General features: G+C 51.4%; 1 protein-coding gene across 8 annotated transcripts in view; it reads right to left on the minus strand.

The window, feature by feature from the left end:
* Window positions 1-29: 29 nt before the first annotated feature.
* WDR59 (WD repeat domain 59) overlaps window positions 30-22,472 on the minus strand; it is a 45,575-nt gene continuing 23,132 nt past the window's right edge. For 7 of the 8 annotated variants that reach the window (XM_027465978.3, XM_072044032.1, XM_072044031.1 and 4 more), the window contains 15 exons: window positions 21,604-21,728; window positions 20,716-20,880; window positions 19,342-19,437; window positions 17,718-17,874; window positions 16,596-16,665; window positions 16,289-16,442; window positions 13,050-13,106; window positions 8,560-8,693; window positions 7,249-7,330; window positions 4,883-4,995; window positions 3,695-3,842; window positions 3,530-3,602; window positions 1,479-1,605; window positions 1,208-1,350; window positions 30-566 (listed from right to left, as the gene is read on the minus strand). In XM_027465978.3, the coding sequence (XP_027321779.3) occupies window positions 331-566; window positions 1,208-1,350; window positions 1,479-1,605; window positions 3,530-3,602; window positions 3,695-3,842; window positions 4,883-4,995; window positions 7,249-7,330; window positions 8,560-8,693; window positions 13,050-13,106; window positions 16,289-16,442; window positions 16,596-16,665; window positions 17,718-17,874; window positions 19,342-19,437; window positions 20,716-20,880; window positions 21,604-21,728 (1,880 nt within the window). In that variant the 3' untranslated portion in view covers window positions 30-330. The remainder of the gene's footprint in view (window positions 567-1,207; window positions 1,351-1,478; window positions 1,606-3,529; window positions 3,603-3,694; window positions 3,843-4,882; window positions 4,996-7,248; window positions 7,331-8,559; window positions 8,694-13,049; window positions 13,107-16,288; window positions 16,443-16,595; window positions 16,666-17,717; window positions 17,875-19,341; window positions 19,438-20,715; window positions 20,881-21,603; window positions 21,729-22,472) is intronic. The other variant, XM_027465979.3, reaches the window with a different exon arrangement.

Below are 22,472 nucleotides of genomic sequence, written 5' to 3' on the forward strand. Positions count from 1 at the left end.
CTGGAGCCAATTCAGCTCTGCCTGTTGAGTGCTTTCCAAAGGAACCTTTTAATTCCTCCTCACCCCAGCAGACTCGCCCCTGCCACGCGCCCTCCTGCTGGTTTCTGTGGCCTGGCATCCATCGCCAGCGACGGAGGCCAGGAGTTTGGTCACAGCGGTCTGAAAGCAGCCCGGGAAGCGCAGGAAGAGTGGAAGCACTTGGAAAGGTCCCCGCAGCGCACGGCCGGGAGGTCCCGCGCCGTCCCTGCAGCATCCCCAGCCACCGCGGGGCAGAGCTTGGGAATTCAACATCAAACCCAGTTCGTGGCGTGCCCTGCTCACCCCCCTGGCTCAGAAGGTGCTCTCGAGCAGGCAGTGGCAGCCGCAGCCCGTGGGGCACACCTCCTGCGTGCGGAACCACTCCATCATGTGGCTGGTGTGGCCGCCGTGGCCGCAGGTGAGGCAGAAGTTGGAGGAGCCGCGCACGGCCACGTGGCAGATGGCGCACTGGAAGGTGAAGCCCTTGCAGATGGCGCACTGGGTGCCCCGCACCTCGCTGCGGCAGTGGCTGCAGTACACGCCGAACTCTGGGGGGAGAAAGGAAATGGAGAGCAAGAGTTAGTGCTGGTGGCAACGGGGACAAAGAAGCCCTGCACAGACGGAGTGCCCTGAGCCCACCACCTAAGAGAGCTGCTTGGGATGCACTGCGGAGAGGAAGGCTTCCCGCTGCTCTCATCTGCCTCACAGCTCTCCAAAGTGTAACCGAGAGCAGGAACAGCCTTTGTTTCTTATCGTGGGGAGCACAGGGCACGCTCGCTGTCAGCAGTATTGATGTCCTGACTGCCAGCCACGGAGGAGCAGTGGCAGTGCCCAAACTCACCTGTTTTTGCTGCAGTTTCTGCCTATCCCACATGACGAGGAGAGGCTGCACCCAGAGCCAAGCAAGCAGCCACTGCTCCTGGGGCACCTCTCACCACGTCTCTCCTCTCAGTGCCTCTTCTCCCAGAGGCCTGGGAGGAATTTTCAGCCTTGCAGGAGCTGTGACAGCCTACGGTCACTGCACCAGCACCTGCCAACCTCCCTGCCACCCCGAGCTAACGCTGTGTGCTGGCAGAGCTCACCTCTGGGCAGGGCACTGGGGATTTTCATCACGCTGCCTGCACCTTCCCGAGCCCCAAGGCAGAGCCATGACCCTGCCCGGACAGCACAAGGCACAGCAGGCACTCACCAATCCCTTTGTGGGGGTCAGGAGGACAGGAGACAAACTTCAGGACCTCGGCCCGCTTCTCCCGCAGCCCCCAGCGATACAGGATTTCTCCGTAGCACTTCTTGAAGTCATCAAACTGCTGAGTGTTGGCAGGGTCCAGGAGCCTGGAGGGACAAACGGTGCTGTCACCCGCACGATGTGCTCTCAGGGTCTCTGGCTGCAATCCTCTTCCCAGCAGTGGCTACGCAAGCCGCTCACATTGCTGGGCGAGCAGCAGGCTGCCTCCACCTACCGTTTGTTCTTCTCGTGCTGGTCCTTCTCACGCTCCCGGGGGTCGGGGTAGGGCAGGTTGCCGTATCGGAAGTCATCCGGCGAGGACTCGCACCAGGGCGTGGATGCCTGCTCCGCGTCCTTGTTGGCTGCAGACACCAGAGAGCTGTGAGCACACCCCGCAAAAAAAAAACACCTAACAGGGAGGAATCCCTCCGGCCTTCCTCTCCAGACAAAAAGTTTTGGGGCAACCCCTTGGAGAGCGCATGGGAACGTTGACCCCAGCAGGCCTGGGCTCCTCTTTCCCAGGAGGGAAGATTCCCATCACCGCGCTGCTCTTACGTAAAGGGGCCTCTGTAGCAAGGTCCTGCCCTGGAGGCAGGGAGCCGACTGCTAATAGCTGCTCCAACACAACATCACCGCCCCGTTAAGTTAACCCCCAGCCTCCACTCTTTCCCATCTCAAAGATGCCTCGATAAGGCTCTGGAAGGGTACAGCGCTGCTAACGGGGCCGATGCTGCCCCAAGGCCACCTCTCGCCCAGCTTCAACCCCGTCACCCTGGAGAACGGCTGGGTTTTGACAGCTTCATAAATCAGCAGGAGATGTCACCAGGGCCACCAAGAAGCCAGCCTTCCCTGCTGCTGCTGCTTCTCCAGGCACAGAAGGAAGCCCAGGGATGACTGTCACCCCGAACCCCGTGGCTGATGACACTGCAAGGCCGCTCTGGGTGATCGATGAATGACTGTGGCACCTTGGAGAGGTGCCAGAAGGCTGGAGGAGAGCAAACGTCACTCCTATCTCGAAAAAAAAAAAGAAGGAGGACAAAGGGAACTACGGGCTGGTCGGCCTCACCTCAGTGCCGGGGAAGGCGAGGAAGCTAATCCTGGAAACCATTTCCAGGCACAGGAAGGACAAGAAAAGCATGGGAAGCAGTCAGCACGGATTCCTCGTGGGGAAGTCACTTTTGACCGACCCGATAGCCTTCTACAATAAAATAACTGGCCTGGCAGACGAGGGGAGAGCAGGTGGATAGGTGTTGTCTACCTTCACTCCAGGAAGGCTTTTGACCCTGTCTCCCATCAGATCCTCGCAGGAGCTGTTGGAGCAGGGGCTGGCTGAGCAGAGAGGTGGTTCAAAAACTGGCTGAGCAGCCGAGCCCACAGGGTGGTGATCAGGGGAACAAAGTCTAGTTGGAGGCCAGTAACTAGCGCTGCGCCCCAGGGGTCAACACTGGGTCTGGTCCTGTTCAACGTCTTCATTAATGGTCTGGATGATGTGGCAGAGAGTTTACTAATGACACGAAACTGGGAGGAGCGGCTGATATGCCAGAGGGCTGCGCTGCCAGCTGGAGAGACAGCAACAGGCCGGACAAATGGGCCAACAGGAACCTCACAAAGCTCAGCCGGGAAATGCAAAGCCCTGCACCTGGGGAGGAACAGCCTCAGGCACCAGGACGTGCTGGAAAGCAGCCGAGACAAGGACCCGGGGGTCCTGGTGGACACCAAGCTGAACGTCAGCCAGCAATGAGTCCTTGCCACAAAGAAGGGCGTTGGTGTCCTGGCCAGAGCGTTGCCAGCAGGTCAAGGGAGGTGAATCTGCTCCTCTGCTCAGCACTGGGGTGCTGGGTCCAGGTCCAGGAGACATGGACTTATTGCAAAGAGTCCAGAGAAGGGTAACAGAGGTGATTAAGGGACTGCAGGAAAGGCGGAGAGAGCTGGGACTGCTGATCCTGGAGAAGAGGGAGCTCAGGGAAGGTCTCGACCAATGTCCAGAGATACCTGAAGGGAGGCTGCAAAGAGCCAGGCTTTTTTTTTCCCCCAGCTCAGCAAGTCTAGAGGGGCTGTGGCAGTTTCCCCAAAGCCCAGAGGCAGTAGGAGCAGGACTGTGGGACCACCAACACGGTTACTGCAAGCCCAAGAGCTGCAGCACACACCCAAGGTGCAGAAAGTTGCTGGGGCAGAGCACATCGGCAGTCACAGCCAGTGCTAACTCCCTTCCTTCACCCACACAGGAGCTAAGACCTAAGCCAGAAGGGAGGCGAATTCCTCTCTCTACTCCCCAGGTTTTGGTACCTATGCTCCAGCCTCCGGTGCCGAGTCCAGGATCTGACATGCTGGAACAGGAGCCGGAGGACGTAAAGCTGGGCTGTTGAGGGGGAAAGGAGAGGAAATCATGTCACCTACGTGAGAGATGTACAAAGATATCTGAGACAAAGGGGAAAGAAACGGCTGTCATACGTATCGGCTGTGGGAGGCCAGGTTGGAGGCACGCTGAGGGAAGGGGCCGGAGGAATTGGGGCAGCCCTGGAGCCGGGACTGGGCTTCAAACACGCTGCACAGCATGGCCAGGGTCTGCACGTCGTGGAGCTGCGAGTAATGAGCCAGCCTGGGGAACGAGAGAGACAGAGCATGAGGCTGGGCAGAGGTCAGCAGCAAAAGCATTGAGACTCCAAGGCAACGAACTTCAAGCCCGCTGCATGAATCGATTTGGGCACATTGGTGCCCACGGCAGGCACGTGCGCCCTGCAGGCTGGGCTGTCCCTTCTGCCACACCTTGCAGGAGCAGAGTCCTCCTAACAGGTGGGGGAAAACTGGGAACTCTGGCAATCCAGCAGCACTCCGGGCCTGATTACCCCAGCTCTGTGCAGCTTCAGCAACGAGGTCTGCAGGACTCGTGGCTGTTCAAGCTGGAGCCATTAAATTCCCCCCGAGCCACGATGCCTTTTTGATGAGACCCTCTTCCCACAAGCATCCTGCGTTCAGAGCCCGAGGCAAAAAGCCCACCGCAGGTCTTTTGGATGGCCGTGAAGTTTCTGGATTGCTCTGAAGGCTGAGAGCAAAGCTCCCGTGCTCCCCAGCAGGAGGGAGCTAGGTCAAGCCGTGGTATGCAAAGCCCAGCACACAAATCCTGTGTCTCCCAGTGGGACGGAGCAGCAGACGGTTAATTACTGGTAATTCTCTCTCCTAAACAGATTCACTGGCAGGAAGAATTTTGTGGCTAGCACTTGGCTTTGAGACCAGGGGGGTGATTTCCCAGGAATGGCAGCAGTGAATTTGAAGGTGAACCAAGCCAACGCGATCATTTAGGAGGTGGGGAGCAGAAACCCCAAATCTCTCCTCCTGAGGCAGGCACCGCAGGCACGCTGCAAAGCAGAGCTCCAGCTGCACCTGGGCGATTGCTCAACGCCAGCCAAGGGACACCCGGATGCCTGACGGGAGGCCAAATGCTGCCTCCTGCGTGTCATAAACATACTTGCATAAACACACTTCCCGTCCTCATGCACCTCGGGCTTGAGAGAGGGAAAAAAAGACAAGGTGTGGCACCACGCCAAGGCTGAAATGATGCCGTACAACATACATAGGCATGAAGGGCTCCCTCTGCTTCAGCAACCATTCCCAGTCCCTCCCCAGCCTTCAGAGACCTACAGGGACTCCAGTAATTGACGTCCAAATGGATGTTGTGCCCAAGGTATCTCCAAATCTGGGTCAGACTTCGGTCCAAGACAGAGATCAGTGGCTACCATGGCCAGCGACCAAACCTGGCAGACAGGAAGGAAAAACATCAAAGCTACAATTAGAAACAGCCAGACTGCGAGGGTATAGGTGTGCACAGATTCACTCGCAGATAAATATGAATGGCATTTTTTTTACTTATTGTGTTTTAAAACCAAGAGGGAGCAGTTCCAGCCCCAGTGTGACAAATTATATCAAGAATAACACACAGCTGATGCCTTCCCTGTCCCAGCTGCTTTAAGACTGGGTTAAACCATAGACTATTCTTCCTCAGAGTTTACCAGGAGAGTTTACACAGACCTGTTAGTTCACTTTATGTTCACAAACCACAAAAGGGTTTAAATTTGATAAAGTACTTTCTCACATGCCATGTTTCTTCTTCATTCACCTCCCTTTACTTTACTCTGGAATCAGTTCCCCCTTTTCAGTCTCCATCCCACTGATGGCATACGACTGCATCAAATCTAGGACTGGTTTTTGTGCTGTGCCTTTTTAAAATGGAGCAGGTAAAACATGATATGCCAGGGAAAATCAAAGTTGTTGGTTGGGCATAAAAAAAACAGGAAAGGAAAGAGAGTGTGATGCTGGAAAGACAACAAATCAGAGGAGACAACCAGAGCTGATGGCACAGGAGGATGGTGGGGACAAAGCTCCAAGTACCCAGAAGAGCAGCCAGCAAGCATAATCCTACAGCTGCTCACTGTGAGCTGGAGAGAAACTGAGCAAAGAAACTGAAACAAGGACAAGAAACTAAGTACAAGACAGCACAGAAAGGAACCTGGAAAGATGTCATTTCCCACACTGCTACAGAGCAAGTCTCCTATGTAACTGCACTGCTCACGGCTCCATGAATGCCATGAACAAGGCAAGCTGCAACAGGTTGGAGTTACACGAGTGTCCTGGTTTCAGTTAGGACAGAGTTAATTTTCCTCCTAGTAGCTGGTAGGGTGCTGTGTTTTGGCTTAGGATGAGAAGAGTGCTGATAACACCCCGATGTTTTAATTGTTGCAGAGCAGTGCTTACACCAAGCCAAGGACGTCTCAGCTCCTTGCTCTGTCCTGCCAGCGGGCAGGCTGGGGGTGCAGCAAGAGCTGGGAGGGGACAGACCCAGGACAGCTGACCCAAACTGGCCAAAGGGGTATTCCGTACCGTATGGGGTCGTGCTGAGAAATATATAGGGGTGGCTGGACTGCTTGGGGGTAGACTGGGCATCGGTCAGTGGGTGGTGAGCAATTGCATTGTGCATCACTTGTTTGTACACGTTATTAGTAGCAGTACTATTATCGTCATTATTGTTATTATTATTATTATTGTTACTGTTATTTCCCTGTCTAAATAAACTGTCTCTATCTCAACTCCCAGGCTTCACTTTCCCTTTTCTCTCCCCCATCCCACAGAGGAAGGTGGGAGGGTGAGCGAATGGCCGTGTGGTGTCTAGCTGCCGGCTGGGTTAAACCACAACAACGGGCCAGGGAATAAGAAAGCAAGAAAAAGGTATCAGAAAAGTCCTACTGAAGTTACTCCACCAAAGCTCTGCTCCTCCAGGCAAACCAGGCAGCAAAATGAAGCACAGGGGCTACCAGACCTACCTTCTCTCTAGCTGAGCCCACCATGAAGCTAAAAACCTGACAGCAAGACAACAGCTTGAGTTGGTTTCTGCTTACACCAGGTATGGCTCTGGCCATTCCCTGCCCAGAGCTAGGGGGAGCCAAAAGCTCAGGAGAGGTGCAGAGGCTCCTCTGGCAGTGCCAGCCACAGCCAGCTCCTATCAAAAGCTCTGCCTGTTGCTGTGGGCTGATCACACGGCAAGGGACTGGCCAAAATGGGCATTTTTCTCCAATTACTCGTTGAAGCTGGGGTCTCTGGGCTCAGGCTCTTCTTGGGGAGAAGCCAGCTGCACGTAGTGCCAGTGCGGACGAGTGCTGAGCTAATTACAACGGGAATGATTACGTAAGGCAAAACCACCGATGAAAATACGAGCAGCAGCCAGGCAGCTTTGTGCACAGTTACTTCCTCTGCAGGCTCAAAAACGGGCTGCATCCCCAGCTCTGCCTGCAGGAACCCCCTGAAACGTGTGCAGGACCCTGCTGGCAGCCCTGGGGAGGGACCTCTCGATGCCAAGAGCGAGGAGATAGAGAGCACCCCTGCAGCTGGTTCACAGGCCTCGGTTTGTTGAACATTTCAGGCTCCCTGGAAGAAGTGCTGAGCCCAGCTGGCTGTTCGGGTATCGAGGTGACAGCACAAGCAGTTTGAGAAAGAGGTCTGAACCAACACAATACCTGCACGAGATCCCTCCGTCCAACAGCCAAGGCGGAGGCAGCATTCTTCTGGCAGGTCTCCTGGATATTGTTCACATTCAGTCTGAAAAGCAAGCGGACAGATGAGCTCAGCGAGCAGTCCGGAACCTGCTGATCAATCTGAAACTGCAAGCACGACGAGGATCCCATCCTGCCCTCTGCTGTTCTCCAGGGATCACTGCCATCCTCCTGCCAACCCCACCCTTCACCTTCCCTAGCACACTGCTAATTTATCAGGCTCCAAACTAGCTTGGTCCCAAGACACCACTTCCACGAGGATGTGGGATCCAACTTGTGGCAGAACACCACCAAGCCAAGAGTCGTGTGGTCCTGTTCCCAGCCAGCCTGCTGCCCTGCTCTGCTCGACTGCAGGGACCCAGCTGCGGACTTGGACTCTTGGAATTTCTGCTGCTGAAGATCTTACAGCAAATCGAAAAGGCTCAGGCTCTTTACGAATGAGATACCCAGAGAAGAAAGTTCCAAGAGGACTTTTTAAAGAACATTTATACGAACATTTTAATAACACAGAAAAGGGAGAAGGAAGATTTTCTTCCTCCTCTGTTGCCTCCTTTACGAAGGGCAGCCTGCTTCTTCCCTGCATGTTTACAGAGTGAAAACTGTGAAGGATCAGCCAGCATTACCAATGCTAAGGAAGCAAAAACTCACGAAAAGAGATTTTACAGCTATCTGAATTAGACACTTTGGGAAAAGACGCTCCTTGTTTATAAACACATAAACAAAACCCAGAACTTCTCCATCCTTTTCATTAAGGTAGGAGAACTTGCTGCACAGACACTGGCATGCATGTATAATCAGGTCTCCGAGGGAATGAGGCATCCCAAATACTTCTGAAATTAAAAATCCTTACGAGCCAAGAGCAGTTTGAGAGCATGAGAACATGCATTTATTGGGATTTTTTTTTAAATCTGTGCACTGAACTGCGAAGTTCGTCAAGATTTAAGAGATAATCTTTAAGATTTGAGAGCTAATTAGTATCAATAACTTCTCTTTCTAGCTTACAAAGAACCGAACCCCTAAGAGTTGCAGAGATGATGCTGGAGCACCAGTTCAGCCTCTGCATACAACACGCCACCACAAATTCCTTCCACCACGCTTTTCAGCTTTCTAGGAGACGAGTCTCCTCTCACGGGGGGAGAGGGGCACCACAAGAAAGCAGCAAGGCAAGGCTAAAGGAAGAAGGTAGGGAAACATCCAAACACTCGAAGGATGAAAGCACAGCAATTCCAACGACAGCTGCTTTCCTTCGGGGAAGGATCCCAAGCTGATACTCACATGTAGAGCTCTCCCAGCAACTTGTGCACGGGCAGCAAGCAGGAGATATCTTGTATAATGACTTTTCCGGCGGCTTTGATGGGTCGGTTGTTGGTATCTGTCCCCTCTCGTTTGCTTTTCCACCTCCTGGATTTCTGCAGAACGAATGGCAGCGTGTTACCGGGGAGGCCAGCAGGCTTCTCGGGCCGGGGAACAACGCACTAGGGTGAGGAACAATGCAAGCAGCACCCAAACCTGCCTCTCAGAAGGCTCTGGGCTACCCTGGAAAACATCCATGACATGCCCAGGAGAACAAGCATCTCCATCTGTAGGGAGTGAAAAGCAGGTCAAGGCAGCGAGCTCCAGGTCAAACTCACTCAAAAAGCATTTTGGGAGTTCCCCTGTGAAAGCCGACACGAGAAGGACTCAGCATGGGGATGCCAATCACACCCAGGAGGGTTTGGCAGGAGGACGGCTCAGTTATCACCCTGGTTAGGGGGCTGGGAACCCTCTGCACGCAGACCACCGCTGACTTCAGCCAACGCTCAGCACGGAGACGCGTGGGAGCAGCTTCTGCTTGCCCTCAGCTTCAGGGCAAGCCACAGGTCCAGGCTCTTGCTCTCCTCTCTCTGTGTCTGAGCACACCCTGTTCAGGCTCCCACCTCTCCTGCTTTATCAGCAGCTCCACACAAACGGCAGGTGATAAAGCAGGGCCCACGCTCTCCTAACAACCCCTCGCTACCAGGTTTGCAGCTATTTAGGGCTGGCTCAGGACGTGAGGCTGAGGGGAGAAGAAAGGAGAGGAATCAACACAGGGGAACAAAACCAGGAGCCCAAATACCCCCTGTAATGGGCACGGAGGCCGTCTGCGTGCCAAGCAGCATAAAGCTCCCTTGGCCTTACGATGCCCCGCAGGGTATTTGGCTTCTCCTCGTGGCTCCAGGAGGCCGGCGAGGAGGGACGAGGATGTGCAGCAGCATTGCAGGCACTGGAGCTCCAGGAGGGAAGCTCTGGCTGCTCTGCAGGGCTCCCAGGAAAGCAGCGGATGCTTCGCAATGCTGCTCTCCTGTGGCAAGTCCCCTCACTGACACCAGGTGCCGATGCTCCTACACAGAAGCATCCCCTAAAAGTCTAAAACGCTCTCTTACCCTTGGGCAGACAGCACCTCTTGGGGTGACACCTAGAAATATTGCTGCCCCCTCCGTGCTGAAGGATTTGGGGCAGCCAAATGCCACCGGTGCGCAGCGAAGGCTTGCTGATGCTGCCAAAAACACGGGAGCAAAGCTTGGGAGCCCCAGCACAAGGACGTGCCACACTGGAAGGGCTGCCAGGCTGCTCACAGCACGGCCCATCAGCAGCCAACATTCGTGCTGCATCTCAGCAGGCATCCGAAGCCAGAATGCAGGGGCAGAGCCGTGCTCTGCGGGTAATTTGGAGAGCACCTGGCCACCTCCGAGCGAGGCAGGGTCCCTGCCCTCTTACTGGGGACAGATTCAGCCTGCTCCCGCCAGAGCCGACTGAAGAAGCCTCCCAACAGGTATTTCAAAGACTGGAAACACGGACAACACATACCACTTTCCACAGGCACTTGTGGGTTGTTGGGTTTTTTTTTGGAGAATGACAGCAAATGAGGATGAGAATGGAGAAGAGAGCCCACGAATGGTTTCCACCGCTTGCTGTTAGCAGAGCACCAGACAAATGAAGACACTAGATGCATCAGAGCCCCTCCGAAACCTGGACTCGCAACAAAATCTTCCTGCTTTCTTCCTCCTAGCACTGCCTGGTTGTTAGCAGAAAGGAAAGCCCTGATCCTTTACTGGGGCAGCGACAGGAGCAGGGTTAGGCAAGGGCCACGTGCCCTGCTGGTACTACGCTGCTGTGCCCACTGACCATAGAAATCCTAAAGCCACGTGGACAGCCACCATGAAAAACATCTCACTGGTTTTAACAATTTGCCTCAGTTAGCTACAGCAACTATGTATTAGAAAGAAAATGACCATCAGAAGCACGGGAACATCACTGATGAAGTACAGCTCGTTACCTCTGACAGCAGGGCAAGTCCTAGCTTGAACCTCGTACCTACTGGAGCGTTACAGGGACTGCTCTCCACCAGGCTGCACTGGAACACTTTCAGCAGGAGTTACCAAAGGCAAGGAGAGCTCTGGCTTGGGGCTGCCTGGCCAAGGTCCAACCACAAGGTTTCCTCTCTCCCTTCTGCTCCAAGTCGTCTCCCAGGAGGATCTCCCACTACCCAAAGGAGCCACAGAGGCTGGCAGGCGTCAGGGCAGGGCAGAAGACGTGCCTCTTCCTAGGGGCTGGAGCACAGGTCACAGAGGGGAGCAGGGAGCAGTGGCTGGAGCAGAAATCAGCATGCGTGCACCAAGCTACCTGGTGACAGGAGGGCAGACACAGGCGCTGCCCCCAGCGTTTCTGGCTTTCTGCAACCTAGAGCCCACGCTAGGGAGAACTGCACCTACCCAGCTGCTCCTGGGAGCTTAAGGAGAGGGAGAAAAGGAAGAAAACAGCGGTGGTGATAGCAAATTAAGACTCATCAGCTCCTCAGAGCACCAGAAGGAAAGAAACCAGAGCGTTGATGACAGTCATGGGGTTGGAGGTGACAGCGGGGGACAGCACTGAACGACGACTAGAGAAGCCAGCCTGCACCTGCGCTACCATACCAAGGCTGCAATTTGCTGCAATCCGAGGTGACAACGATGGCAGTAAATGGGTTACACGTAGAAAACAGACAGCCCAAGAATAAGCCACCAACTGCTTCGCAGCAACCATCACCGTCAGTGCGTACTCAGCAGAAGTCGGTCCGAAATGCTGCATGCCTGCTGGAAAGGATGCCGAGCGCCTCTGCGTCCTGCCGAGGCAGGAGGTGCCCTAAGGAGCAACTGCCTACAGCTTAACTCCCCCGTGCAGGTCATGCAGCACTGCCTGGATTTTATCTTCAAAATAATCAACATTTGCTATTCACAGCATCTCCCACAGTACCAGGCTACTTCCACAGACAGGCAAAAAAGTTGAGGCACTTTTGAATCAAGTGTCCCAAAGCAGGAATATTTCTTTTTCTTCCCTGTGTCTTCGCCTTGAGCACCAGTGCCAACTTAGGAGAGCACGATTAGACTCTTCCCAAGGTTATCCACAAACGCAATCAGTATTTCAAGGCTTTGACTGCCCCACGTATCATTTTTTTTTAAGTATACGTTACATAAAATTATAACTTTATCTCTTCACCACGTGTTCTTCCTTCCAAGCCAGTGGGGCAAGCAAATTAAACTGTGGCCCTGGGTGCACCACCATTTACCACATCAAAAACTAGCATGTTCTTTTCCTGTTTTTGTTTTTTGGTTTTTGTTTTCTTTTTTTTTTCTCCTTCCTCTTTCAATCAATTCCTAATCCAAGACAGAACTTCGCTCCTTGCCTCCACTCCTCACATTTCATTAGCTCTTCACAAAAAGCCTCTGGAGTCAAGTAAATTACTTCTGTTTTCTTTCCCCTATTATTTGCTAGTATAGTCTTAGAGTTCTTGTAATTAGGAAGGCTTGATCCTATTATACCAAGTTAAATTAGGTGGTACAGGATTCTATTTTATTCCCTGCTGTCTTGTGAAGAGAGCATGAAGGTGAACAGCCGTGAAAAAAGTTGTTCACGCCATCAGACCTAAAAAGGCCATCTTTAGACTGGAGTTTTCTAAGCTCTGCCGGTGCTTAGCAGATGACTGATGTGACAGTAATTGCCCAAATTTACAGCACAGCTTGAGCAACGCTGATATCAAGACATTCATGTTCAAGCTTGAGGGACTTGTGGACCTGACTGAAGGAAAACACTTGTCAAAGCAGGCTTGGAAGGGCAGGTGCCAGGAGGAAGGAGCACCAGCCACCAGCCAGGTGGTGCGATTCTAAGAGCTGGGAGAAGCCCACAAATTCAGGAGAAATCCCACTCCCTGCTCCAGGAAATAAGACTTTCTGGTGCGTTGCACATGCTCGTTTCATTGAGATGACAGATCGTTATCAGCAGCTCAACCAGTTTGTTTCTTCCGCAGTTCTTAAACGGTGCCATGCCAGCAGCTTGCTGCTCCTTGGTATTATTTTCCAGCAACTCCTCCCCCTCCAGAAGGGCTTCATCTTTTTCAGAAATGAGGTGTTCTGATGTCACTCTCCTCAGCTGGTTGATGCTGCATAATAATCGTTCAACTCCTCTGCAGCGTGCACTCTGCTTCTTAGGGGTCGATCCTTTTTTACACCCCAAATTACCCCTTGGCATCCTTTCCTGGCTGCTAAGCCAGGTAAAATAGGCATGTCATGAGTCAGTATTTGTACCCTTTGAACTTGTGTCTGCTCCTGTCCGCTCACACTTGCGTTTGCTCCCCCTGAAACCCTATATGGAGTGCAAGTCCCCCACCTCTGTGCAGGTTACTCAAAGGCAGGCAGGTGGCATTTTATTCTTGGGCCCTTGGGCAGAAGACAGGGTAATATCAAGGACAGTATTAGCACAGCGCACAGTACCGGGAAGTCGTTAATTGCTTGTATGGACCAACGTCGCCGGGCAGAGCGAGGAGACATCTGTATGTGAAAACATTATACCCAGGAAAAGGGAAGAAAGACACCAAGAAAATTAAAGACAAAGGTAAATAAACTGGAAACGAAAAGTGCCCTGAACCAGCAGAGTAAAAGATACTATTCCCCACGGTTCTGTTACACAATGGACAGTTGCAAACCGAGACCCCGCTTTCATCCACGCACACGTGCACTATACATTACCTATGGACCTGACAAAATGTGGGCTGCTGGAGGGAAGATTTCAGTGATCTCAACCCTGAACAGTCTCCCACATGGAACTGTACTACCCCAATAGGTGTGTGCCCTTGTTCACACCATGATGTGACAGCAGAGAGGACACCACCACGCTGCCCCACGTGCCAGGCTCCTGCTCTAGCCAGTTTTCCCCTTTTTGGCTGAAGAGGAAGGCAGCCAAATGTGACCCCAGCTGCACCATTTTTAACCCAGCTCTCTGACACAGAAATCTGCAGCAAGCTAAGCAAACCCTCCTGCTCGCTCAGCCATCCCTTTAACATCCAGCATCCTCCAGGACTTCGTTCACTGGAGCCTGCTGTAACTGTTCACTTTCATTTTGAAAGCAATAAAAGACAAGCGGCAGGATATTAGAAGGGATGCAGAGACCTGTACCCAGAGACCTGCACCTGAGGAACTCATTTGGGTTGAGTGAGCAATCAAGTTCACTGACTGACCATGCAGAACAGCTCCAAAAGTGGGCTTTCATTACGAACCTGCAGATATTTCATTAAGCACTCAGCGCAGGATTATAACAATAAACTGGATCTCTCAAAGCACATTATTGTGGGCTCACCTGACAAAGATATTTGTTAGAGTTCTGGAAGAGTCAACACAATAAAAAGGGAAAGAAAGGGGTTATTTGTGTTGTGTGCAGTGTATTTCGCATTTATTTTCAGCTGATGACAGGCAGTCCTCATCGTCAGGCATGCCTGAGCCTCTGCCTTCCCTTGCAGCTCATGGGGAAGCTCAGGATGAGGCTCTGTCTGAGGACTGCCTGGCCCCATGGAAAGAGAGAAAGCTGCAGCTTTGTGCTATGTGTTCCTCCACTGCATCTCGCAAGAGAGGGAGAAAAGGATTAGCAGAAGGAAATGCAGTTTAGCGGAGAGCAAGCAAAGCTGAGCTTAGTCACCCCCCTAAGTCCTGCTCTCCCGTAGGCAGCCGCTGCTGCCAGCCCTTGGGACTCGTGGCTCCGCTCCCCCATGTGGAGTTTGCGAGGGCTGCAAGCAGCCAAAGCCCGAGGGAAGCCCTGAGAAGCAGCAGCAGCTTCCAGGCTCTGCCGTGACAGAAGCGTGAGGACACCACAGGCACCGGCCATGGGCATGGCTGTCCCTCAGGCAGGGCTGAGCAGTGCCCAGGTCCCCACCAGCACAACCCTTTAACTGGAGCGAGAAAACCACGGCCATGCACTGCCTTTAAGAGAAATCCAGGCTTTAAACACTGATGGCATTGCCTCAGTATAAATGCAGATTCTCCTTTCCGCTGCTTTTTTGACCACTAGCTTTTTAGACTACTCTTTTTTATCTTTTATTTACTTCTTTTTTGTAGGAAGGAAGGAAGGAGGAGCATGCATGCATGAATAATGTGAGAAAGATAAATACGTGTGTATATATACATACACACACATTTAAACGAGCACAGAAGGGCTGAACGTCACATTTAGTTTCAGTTTGGTTTACTAAGGAGATCTCTGCTAGGCTCAGCAGCTCCCCTGCTTTTATGGGGACATGCCACATTCCCTGTCTGGCAATGCACAAATCCCATTTGTTTGTTAATGGTGGTTGCTGCATGGGATTTAAGTTTAAATACTTGGTTATGTCTGACAAATTCAGTTTAGGGGCTGAAGTTACGTAACTTGGTAGTTTACTGCACAATTTCAACTTTTATTTAACGCAAATATGAAATCCAAGCTTTCAGAGCTCCCAAGACTCAGACTCTGGGGTTTTTATGCCTTAAAATCCTCACAATGAAATGCCATAAGAATATTTAGCATTGATTTAACAAAGGCAGGGACATCAACTCCCAAAGAGTCAGAAAACCTTTGCTGAAGGGAGATGTGAGGTTTTTTGATCTATTCCACCTGCAGGAACATTTGAGCTAGCTCTCTGCTAGGGCCCTTACCCTTCTTCCAACCCAGCGTGAGGACGCAGCCTGGCACGGGGACGGGGAAGGAATTTTCCCTGGCTTTCAGCAGACGTGGCAACACACATGCTTTACTCTCTAGATCCACCCCTCCCAAAATCTTGTCACCATCAATACGCGGACTGGGGAGACAGGTCACATGAAGTTGCACCAAGCTGCTTCCACACGTTATTTTTAGCCTTGTCTGTCATCTCAGAGAGCTGCGTGTCAGAGACAAGCATGCTGCAGAGGACAGAGGTAGCTCTTTAAATAAACTCTCCTGCAAAGCCTGGAACAGGCTGTAATTCCTGTACCAGTCAGCACCATTTTCTCCTCTCATCAGAAGAAGTCTGGGGAGGAGCAATAAAAATCACTAGAATGCGAACTCCCAGAGTCTTCTGGGATGTGTATGGAAGCAAAACTCCACCAGGAGCAGAGCCTCCCCGTGCCCTGGAAGGGAACAATCCTCTCTGCCCCAAAGCCTTGCTTGTAAACAGCAATGGTAACAAGACCTGTGCCTAAAACAGAGGTACATAGATTGGAAGTTCTTTGGAGAAACATATAGGGACGATTTTTGTTTAAAGTAGTCCAGAGGCACATATCCCTGCAAGAGACACCTGCAACAGAAATGAGCCAAATACACCCCGTAATTCAGCAGAGGTTACTGATAAGCTTCACAGAGCCCTCTGCAGCTACATGCATCAGGGAGAACAGAGAAAAAGAGTGGCCTACATGTACTTATCTGGAGGCTACAGCTTCAAGTGTGAGATCTTAACTCTACATAATGCAAAGGGAGAGAGTGTAATGTACTGAAGGAAGCTGTGATGGTCAGTCTAGAGAGATATCAAAATAAACAAGTCAAAGGCTGGATCGGCAGAGAGGTTACTAACAGGAGATAAAGCCACGTGACATTTTTAGAGAGCTGCCTCTAAAAGGATGCCTTCTTGAGAGGAATATGAAACTTCTGTTACAGCAATGCTCTCAGCCGTACAAAGAGAACACAAGTCAGAACAGCTGAAGTGCTAGGAGAGGCTTTCTGGCCTGGTACTTACCCTCTCTTTGTAGTAGAAGGAGCTAATGGAGACCTGCTCCTTCTCGCTGCGAGTTGGGCTCCCGCTGTACAAACGCAGATTGCCCGGGGTCTCCGTGCGGATCTTCATTGGGGTAATGAGGCCGCTGTGGTACGCTGATAAAGCTGACAGGGACCTAGGAACAAGAGAACGCTTTCAGCAGGAGCTTACATCCACCACGGTGCTCTGGAGGCTCAGAATGACACCTCTAACCCAAGCTGTTTCACCCTTTCTGAGGGGTGGCAGTTCAAAGAGCAGGCAGACCTCAGCTACAACACCAGGTACTCACCTGGGTGTGGGTTCTGTTGGGGACACGGCACGGTGCATGGTCATGGGCCTCGTGAAATACACCAGGTACCCTGCAGAGACAGGACACAGCATAAAGATCCCGCGACAAGGAGCAGACTGCCCGGGGTGGTGTCAAGGGGCAGGGGGCCCATCCATTTCTCTGAGTTATCAACCCAAATCCACTTCTTCCAAACCCATTAAAGAGCACATTTTGTTGAGCTGACTGCTTTAAAAGCACCAACACCAGGTGTTAGAGATGAGATGGTAGAAGAAAAGGAGCAAACACACGTACTTCTGTGTTTTAACTCTTCACCAGAATTTGTCAGTGATACCACAGAGGCAAGTGCAGCGACACACAGCTATACAGAGGAACCCTGAGAGCTGCTGTGACTCTTCAAAAGGATAACCTGAGCCAGCTGAGGCCAGCTCCAGGCACTCTCACAGGCTTTACCCCATTTGTTGGCATTTCAAGTGTCCTCAGCCACCCACTCCACTACAAGAGTTTCAGGACTTGGCAGGTTTCACTGAGCCTATTCAAAGCAGTATTACTGTTTTACTTCTGCTGGGAATTTGGTGAGGCCTATAGGAAAAGCAGCTTTCAAAACATGCTCAAATTGTTAGGTACAGAAGAGTCATGCCTGCATCTGAAACACCACAGTGAAACTTAACACCTCTTTTCAGACCTTAACCTGTTGTTTTTGGGACAAGGGAGAGGGTGCAGAATGATAAAAGAGTAGTTAATAACAAAAATACCCATTCAGCAAGGGGGTAAATTGAGTCCAAAATCACAGGAATTTTGTGAAGGCCTGAGAGCCAGAGCAGTTTGATGCTGGTAGGAGGGAAATGGGCAAGGAAAAAAGCTACTCCCAGTCTTCTGTAAAAGAGGTGTGCCAGTGCCTCTGGCAGGCCTCATGCCAAGGGCCACCTCTTCATTCAGTCCTGGGTTTCCAGATCTTAAAATTCTACATGCAACACCATGTATGCAGTTGCTAACTAGGCTCATTACCTATAAATTTATCACAATATTGCTACTTTAGTAGGGTTTCTCACTCCTTGAGTGGCAGAAACTAAAGCCTCATCTTGTTCAGAGGCCTGAGTGTTCCCCTAGAGCGACGGGGCTGACCTGCACCACAGAACCGGGCTCCCGAGGTCCGTGGAAACGGGATGTTGGAGTCCTGGTAGGAGCCATAGGCGTTGGAGACCCGGGCGAACGTGGGCAACGGGGGCGTCACGGAGTTCGACAAAGCGTAGGGATTGCTGGACGTGCTGTCCTCTTGGTTCTGAAACGGGAGATAACCACGATCAGGCTCCTGATGCCACAGGAAGGAAACCACCGGGTATCCTAGTGCCAAGCAGCCTCGGGGCTGGTGCCTCCCCTTTGAACCAAAGCAGATCAAGCACAGAGCATGGCTACTGCTCTGGCTGCAAAGGCACTTGCAGGCTCATGTACCTGTGAGCAAAGTGCTGCTCTGCACTGCTACTTCTCCAGAGATCTCTCCCACCACAGCTGTGCTGAAATTCAGAGCTCAGCTAGGGCGAAAAACTGGTCTCAGGGGAAAGCTATATAGAAAATCTGACCTTCAGACTCCAGATATGGCTCCCAAGAACAAAACAGGGAGCTGAGCTAAACCCAACACCTCCATGATGCAAGCGAGACAAAGTCTCCTCGAAGAGGAATACTTCTACAACCCACACAACCGTGGGGGTGTCAAAAAACAGGCTGGGCACCTTAAAGGAGAAAAACAGGTGGTGTGAGCCAGGTGTGAACAACTGGGAGACCTCAAGCCTGTCCAGAGGAATTTTAGCAGAAATCCACATTTATCTGGATAAGCTAAAGAACTTCTTTAGACCTGAGCTGTAAAGGCAGCAGCATCTGGCTCAAATCATCTAATTTCCATACAAGTGGTGAGAAGTTCCCACTCACAACAGTACTGCTGAAACTAAACAGAATTCAGCTTTCCATGTTAAAAAAAAAAAAAAAAACCACAACAAAAAACACCTTATTTGTGATGAATAAACAAAGCCTCTTCAAAAAGAAAACTGAGGAACCTCTCTAATCTTTTCCTGAATGCTGAAAACACCCACTCTGGCACACTGCACCCACACACAGACCTAACACCTGACACTGGGATGCTGAGTAGGTATCACAGATCTCTCAGCTAAGGGCAGAGTGGGACTTGTGTTTCCCCGCAGTATCATCCCTACAAAACCTTAGCACGAAGCTTCAGAAAAAAAAAGAAAATAATAGACTTTCACAGCTTTAAAGACCTTAGAATAGGACTGGCAGGATCTCTGACTGGAACTGAGGAGGTAAAGACATCTGCCACTGCCTTTCAGACAAGAATGAATACATCGCCTCCCTGAAAACTTATTTTCTTTCACAGTTGACAACCATGCCCTGGCAGTCAAGGATCTACTCAGAGCTGGGAAGCTACCATGCACTGCTTGGCTTCTGGAGCTGCTGTGATGCTCCAACTCCCCATAATTCCTGCTGACCTGAATATTAGTGAGCATGCAGAGTTCCCCAAAGCAACAAACCTTCAGGGCCTGATTTTCAGAAATAATGCATCTCATCACCCACTCAGTTTTCTTCAACATTAACCACCGGCGCTTACACAGATGTAGCAGCCAGTCACAGGGGTCTATTTACACATCTAATGAGGCCGGACTCTCACTGCAGAGTCAGAAGCGTGGGATGTGGGAGAAGACAACAAACTAGGGCAGAAAGCCCATGTAGTTCTCCATACCACAACAGACTCCAGCCAGGAGACCAGCTGACGCAGGCAGGGCTCCAGGCAGCTCTGGTTCCGCTTCACTTTCTGCAGAGAAGTGTCTTTCAATATCTGGAATACAAACAAGATGCAGCTTGAATCATGGTTACTTCCACACCTTCCCACATCCTTTTTTTGTCTGCAGAGCAGCAAAGTTACCAGGCTGTAGAGACTGAAGGGCCAGAGGCATCCCATAACACCTACTGGAGCCACACTGGAGTGGGTTGCACTGATGTGCTGCCTGCCTTGAGCTTTCATCAGAGCTCTGAAGGGTCACCTGGGTTCTGATCCAGGATTTGGGCTTCTGTTTTACTGTAACCCATACATTCCATACCAGTTTGTTTCAAACTGGATCCATCTCTTTCAAGAAGGAACCCAGATCAATCCATTTACCTGATATGCAGGCTTGGACCTACGCCTAAGGCTGAATTTGGTATCAAGGTAACCAGTGCAACCCTAGCACACAGCACTGTCAGACTCAGGGGGATCGAAGCATTAAAGACTGAGGTGCTCAAACACTTAGAAATCTCTGGGTTTGCTTCCTCCCCTTGAAGAGCGATTTCTCATCATCCCTTTCCATTCAGATGCTGACCATTCCACATGGTCAGCACAGTAAAAAAGAAAAAAACGTTTCCTCTCACCAAGGAGGACACAAAGTATTTTCCCCTCAAGCTCTGAGGGGAATCCAACAAAATTCAGTGACTATAAGCCCAAAGACAACAGCACTGTATGTCTCTACCCCTACATCTCTACCGTGTATCTGTTTTAATTTAGGAAACAGCCTACAACCTCACCCTTTCTTTGTGGTCCTAGGGTAAATCAAGGTTGTTGCTCCTATTGTGTTTATAGAAGGCAAGAGAGAGCAGCTCTTGTTGCTGGAGAAGGGCTTTCAGCAGCAGTAGGACTTTCTATATCAGATGATCAAATACCTAGTATGGAATTTGTGGGGCTGGTGTAAAAAGTTCTCTAGTTTTTAAATCAGTTTGTGGGGGAGAGCATGAAGCAACAGCTGAGAAATACCATACTTTCTGTAGCTGGATGCTTATATGGTCATTTGGTCTATTAAGGGATTGGGGGAAACTGCGTGAGAAGAAGGATGATAGGAATGGTATTCTACAGGAATGTAGAATAGCAGGGAAAAACACACTCACAGTGCATTAGGGAAGGAAGGCAAATACTGGGCTGCAAAGCCAACAAATACGTCACCCTAGAGGCTCCAAAATACATTAATTCTAGCAGTGGTCTGTGGTATATCTTCAGCAAGGTCTGATGTCTTACTGTGTCAGGAATCTAGACACCAGGTGCCGAGCACGTGTGTGTCTGTACAGCCCGTGTACGCTCCCCACACACCTTCAGCAGCTTGGCCTTCATGGAGGCAGTGATCGAGGTCGGGTTGATGAACTGGAAGGACGGCGCGGCGTTATTGGGGTATTGGACAGGGAACATCACCAGCATCCTGACTCGGTGGTTGCCGCAGTGCACTGACACCGTGCAGCTCCGATTCACCGCATCCATCTGCGCGAGGGAAAGCAATCGCTCTGTAGTTACATCTCCAAGGACCTCTAAACTCACAGTGCCTTAAATCCACGCTGAGGGGCTGATTCCTCTGCACGCCCGTACGATGAAGTCATGCTGTTCTCAAGGGCAGCAAACACAGTGACAGCAAAAACCCCAGGCAGAGGGGAGCAGCCGGCACCGCGAGCCCTGCAGCTCCTGCAGACGGCAGCCAGCACAGGCTGCTCCACTTCACCTGGCTGTGCAGGGCTCCAGGCCCAGTAACAGGCACCATCCAGGGTCACATCCCACTGTCTCAGAAAGATGCAGAAGGATGTGAAACCACAGGGGTGGGGAAAGAGGGCAGGCAGTGCCTCAAGCCTCCCATCCCAGGACTCTGAGGGACAGAGGGCTGAGCAGACTAAGTTCAGAAACAGCTGAAATGAGATCAGCTCCATGTACTGGAAGAAGTCACTTTGCAGTCTTGGCAGGGAGGAAAACACAGTCCAGCCTTCTTGGGATCGGTGCCAGGGTACTTGCTGAGCTGAAATGCCTCCCTCTCTCCCAGTGTTTGGGATTATCCTCTTTTCTGCTACCCCCGGCCAAAAAAGATCTCGCCAGCTCAAAATAAACCTTGTTTACAGGCAGCAGTCACTGCAGCAGAAGGGTTCCCCTCAATAGGCTCTGATGAGCCAGCTTGCCCACATTCCCTCCGAGCCAGTCAGCAGAAGGAAAACTCCCTACCTCCACGTTGACATTTCGGATCTGCACATTGATCAGCGAAAACTCCTGCTGCAGCGTTTGAGGCAGCCCCAGCTGGTCTGTCTTCTTCCCCACCAGGAGGTCATTCAGGAAGTCTTCTTTTAAGGCTGACAGGAGAGATGCAGAACAGACTGAGACAAGTTACAGGAGACCTCTGGCACGCGATGCTGGGAGGCAGCCAAGAGAGCAGGCTTTTCTCTGCTCCTTGAGGTATGAGTTTTACCTGGCAGAGACCTGCGAGCTGGAGGGTCTCAGCTGCTGTTTAGAGGCAGGCTTCAGAGACTTGCTCTTAAAAAACACCAAACCTGTCTGCACGCTGGTTTCCGAGGAAAGTTACAGAAGCCACCAGTATTTTGAACAGCCCTAAATGGTCTGGTCTCTACTCATCTGAGACACCTTCTCCTCCCCACACAGTACTGCCAGGGTCACAAACAGCTGAAGTGGAGCCTCTTGGTCCAGCTGCCAAAGCAGTCTCCAGGAGGAGCTCTGGTCTTTGGGATTCACACCCCACCGCTCGTGGCTTTCAGGGAATGTGTCCAACGCAATCTGATGAATAAGGCTCTGGGAGAGAGGCGAGGGTATTTCTGGCCCTAAGAGAGGTTTAATTCATTTGATGCAGCAGTGTGCTTTTAATGTTGCAAAGCACTCTAGTGAGTAATTCTTCAAGACTCATTTAAATGCTGGATCTAACCCTCCAGTTCAGTGTTTTTTCAGGAGGACAATAACCCCTCAAACACAGGACTGATTTAAAGAGCCAGGCAAGCACTGCAGGACACGAGAAATTAGGGTTAAAATAGCCAAGTGGACTGTGTCTCAGAAGAATTGGTCTCTGCCTGTTGTTGTGCCTGGCT

This window comes from Anas platyrhynchos, chromosome 12 (assembly GCF_047663525.1).
Source record: "Anas platyrhynchos isolate ZD024472 breed Pekin duck chromosome 12, IASCAAS_PekinDuck_T2T, whole genome shotgun sequence".
NCBI classification, from domain to species: domain Eukaryota; kingdom Metazoa; phylum Chordata; class Aves; order Anseriformes; family Anatidae; genus Anas; species Anas platyrhynchos.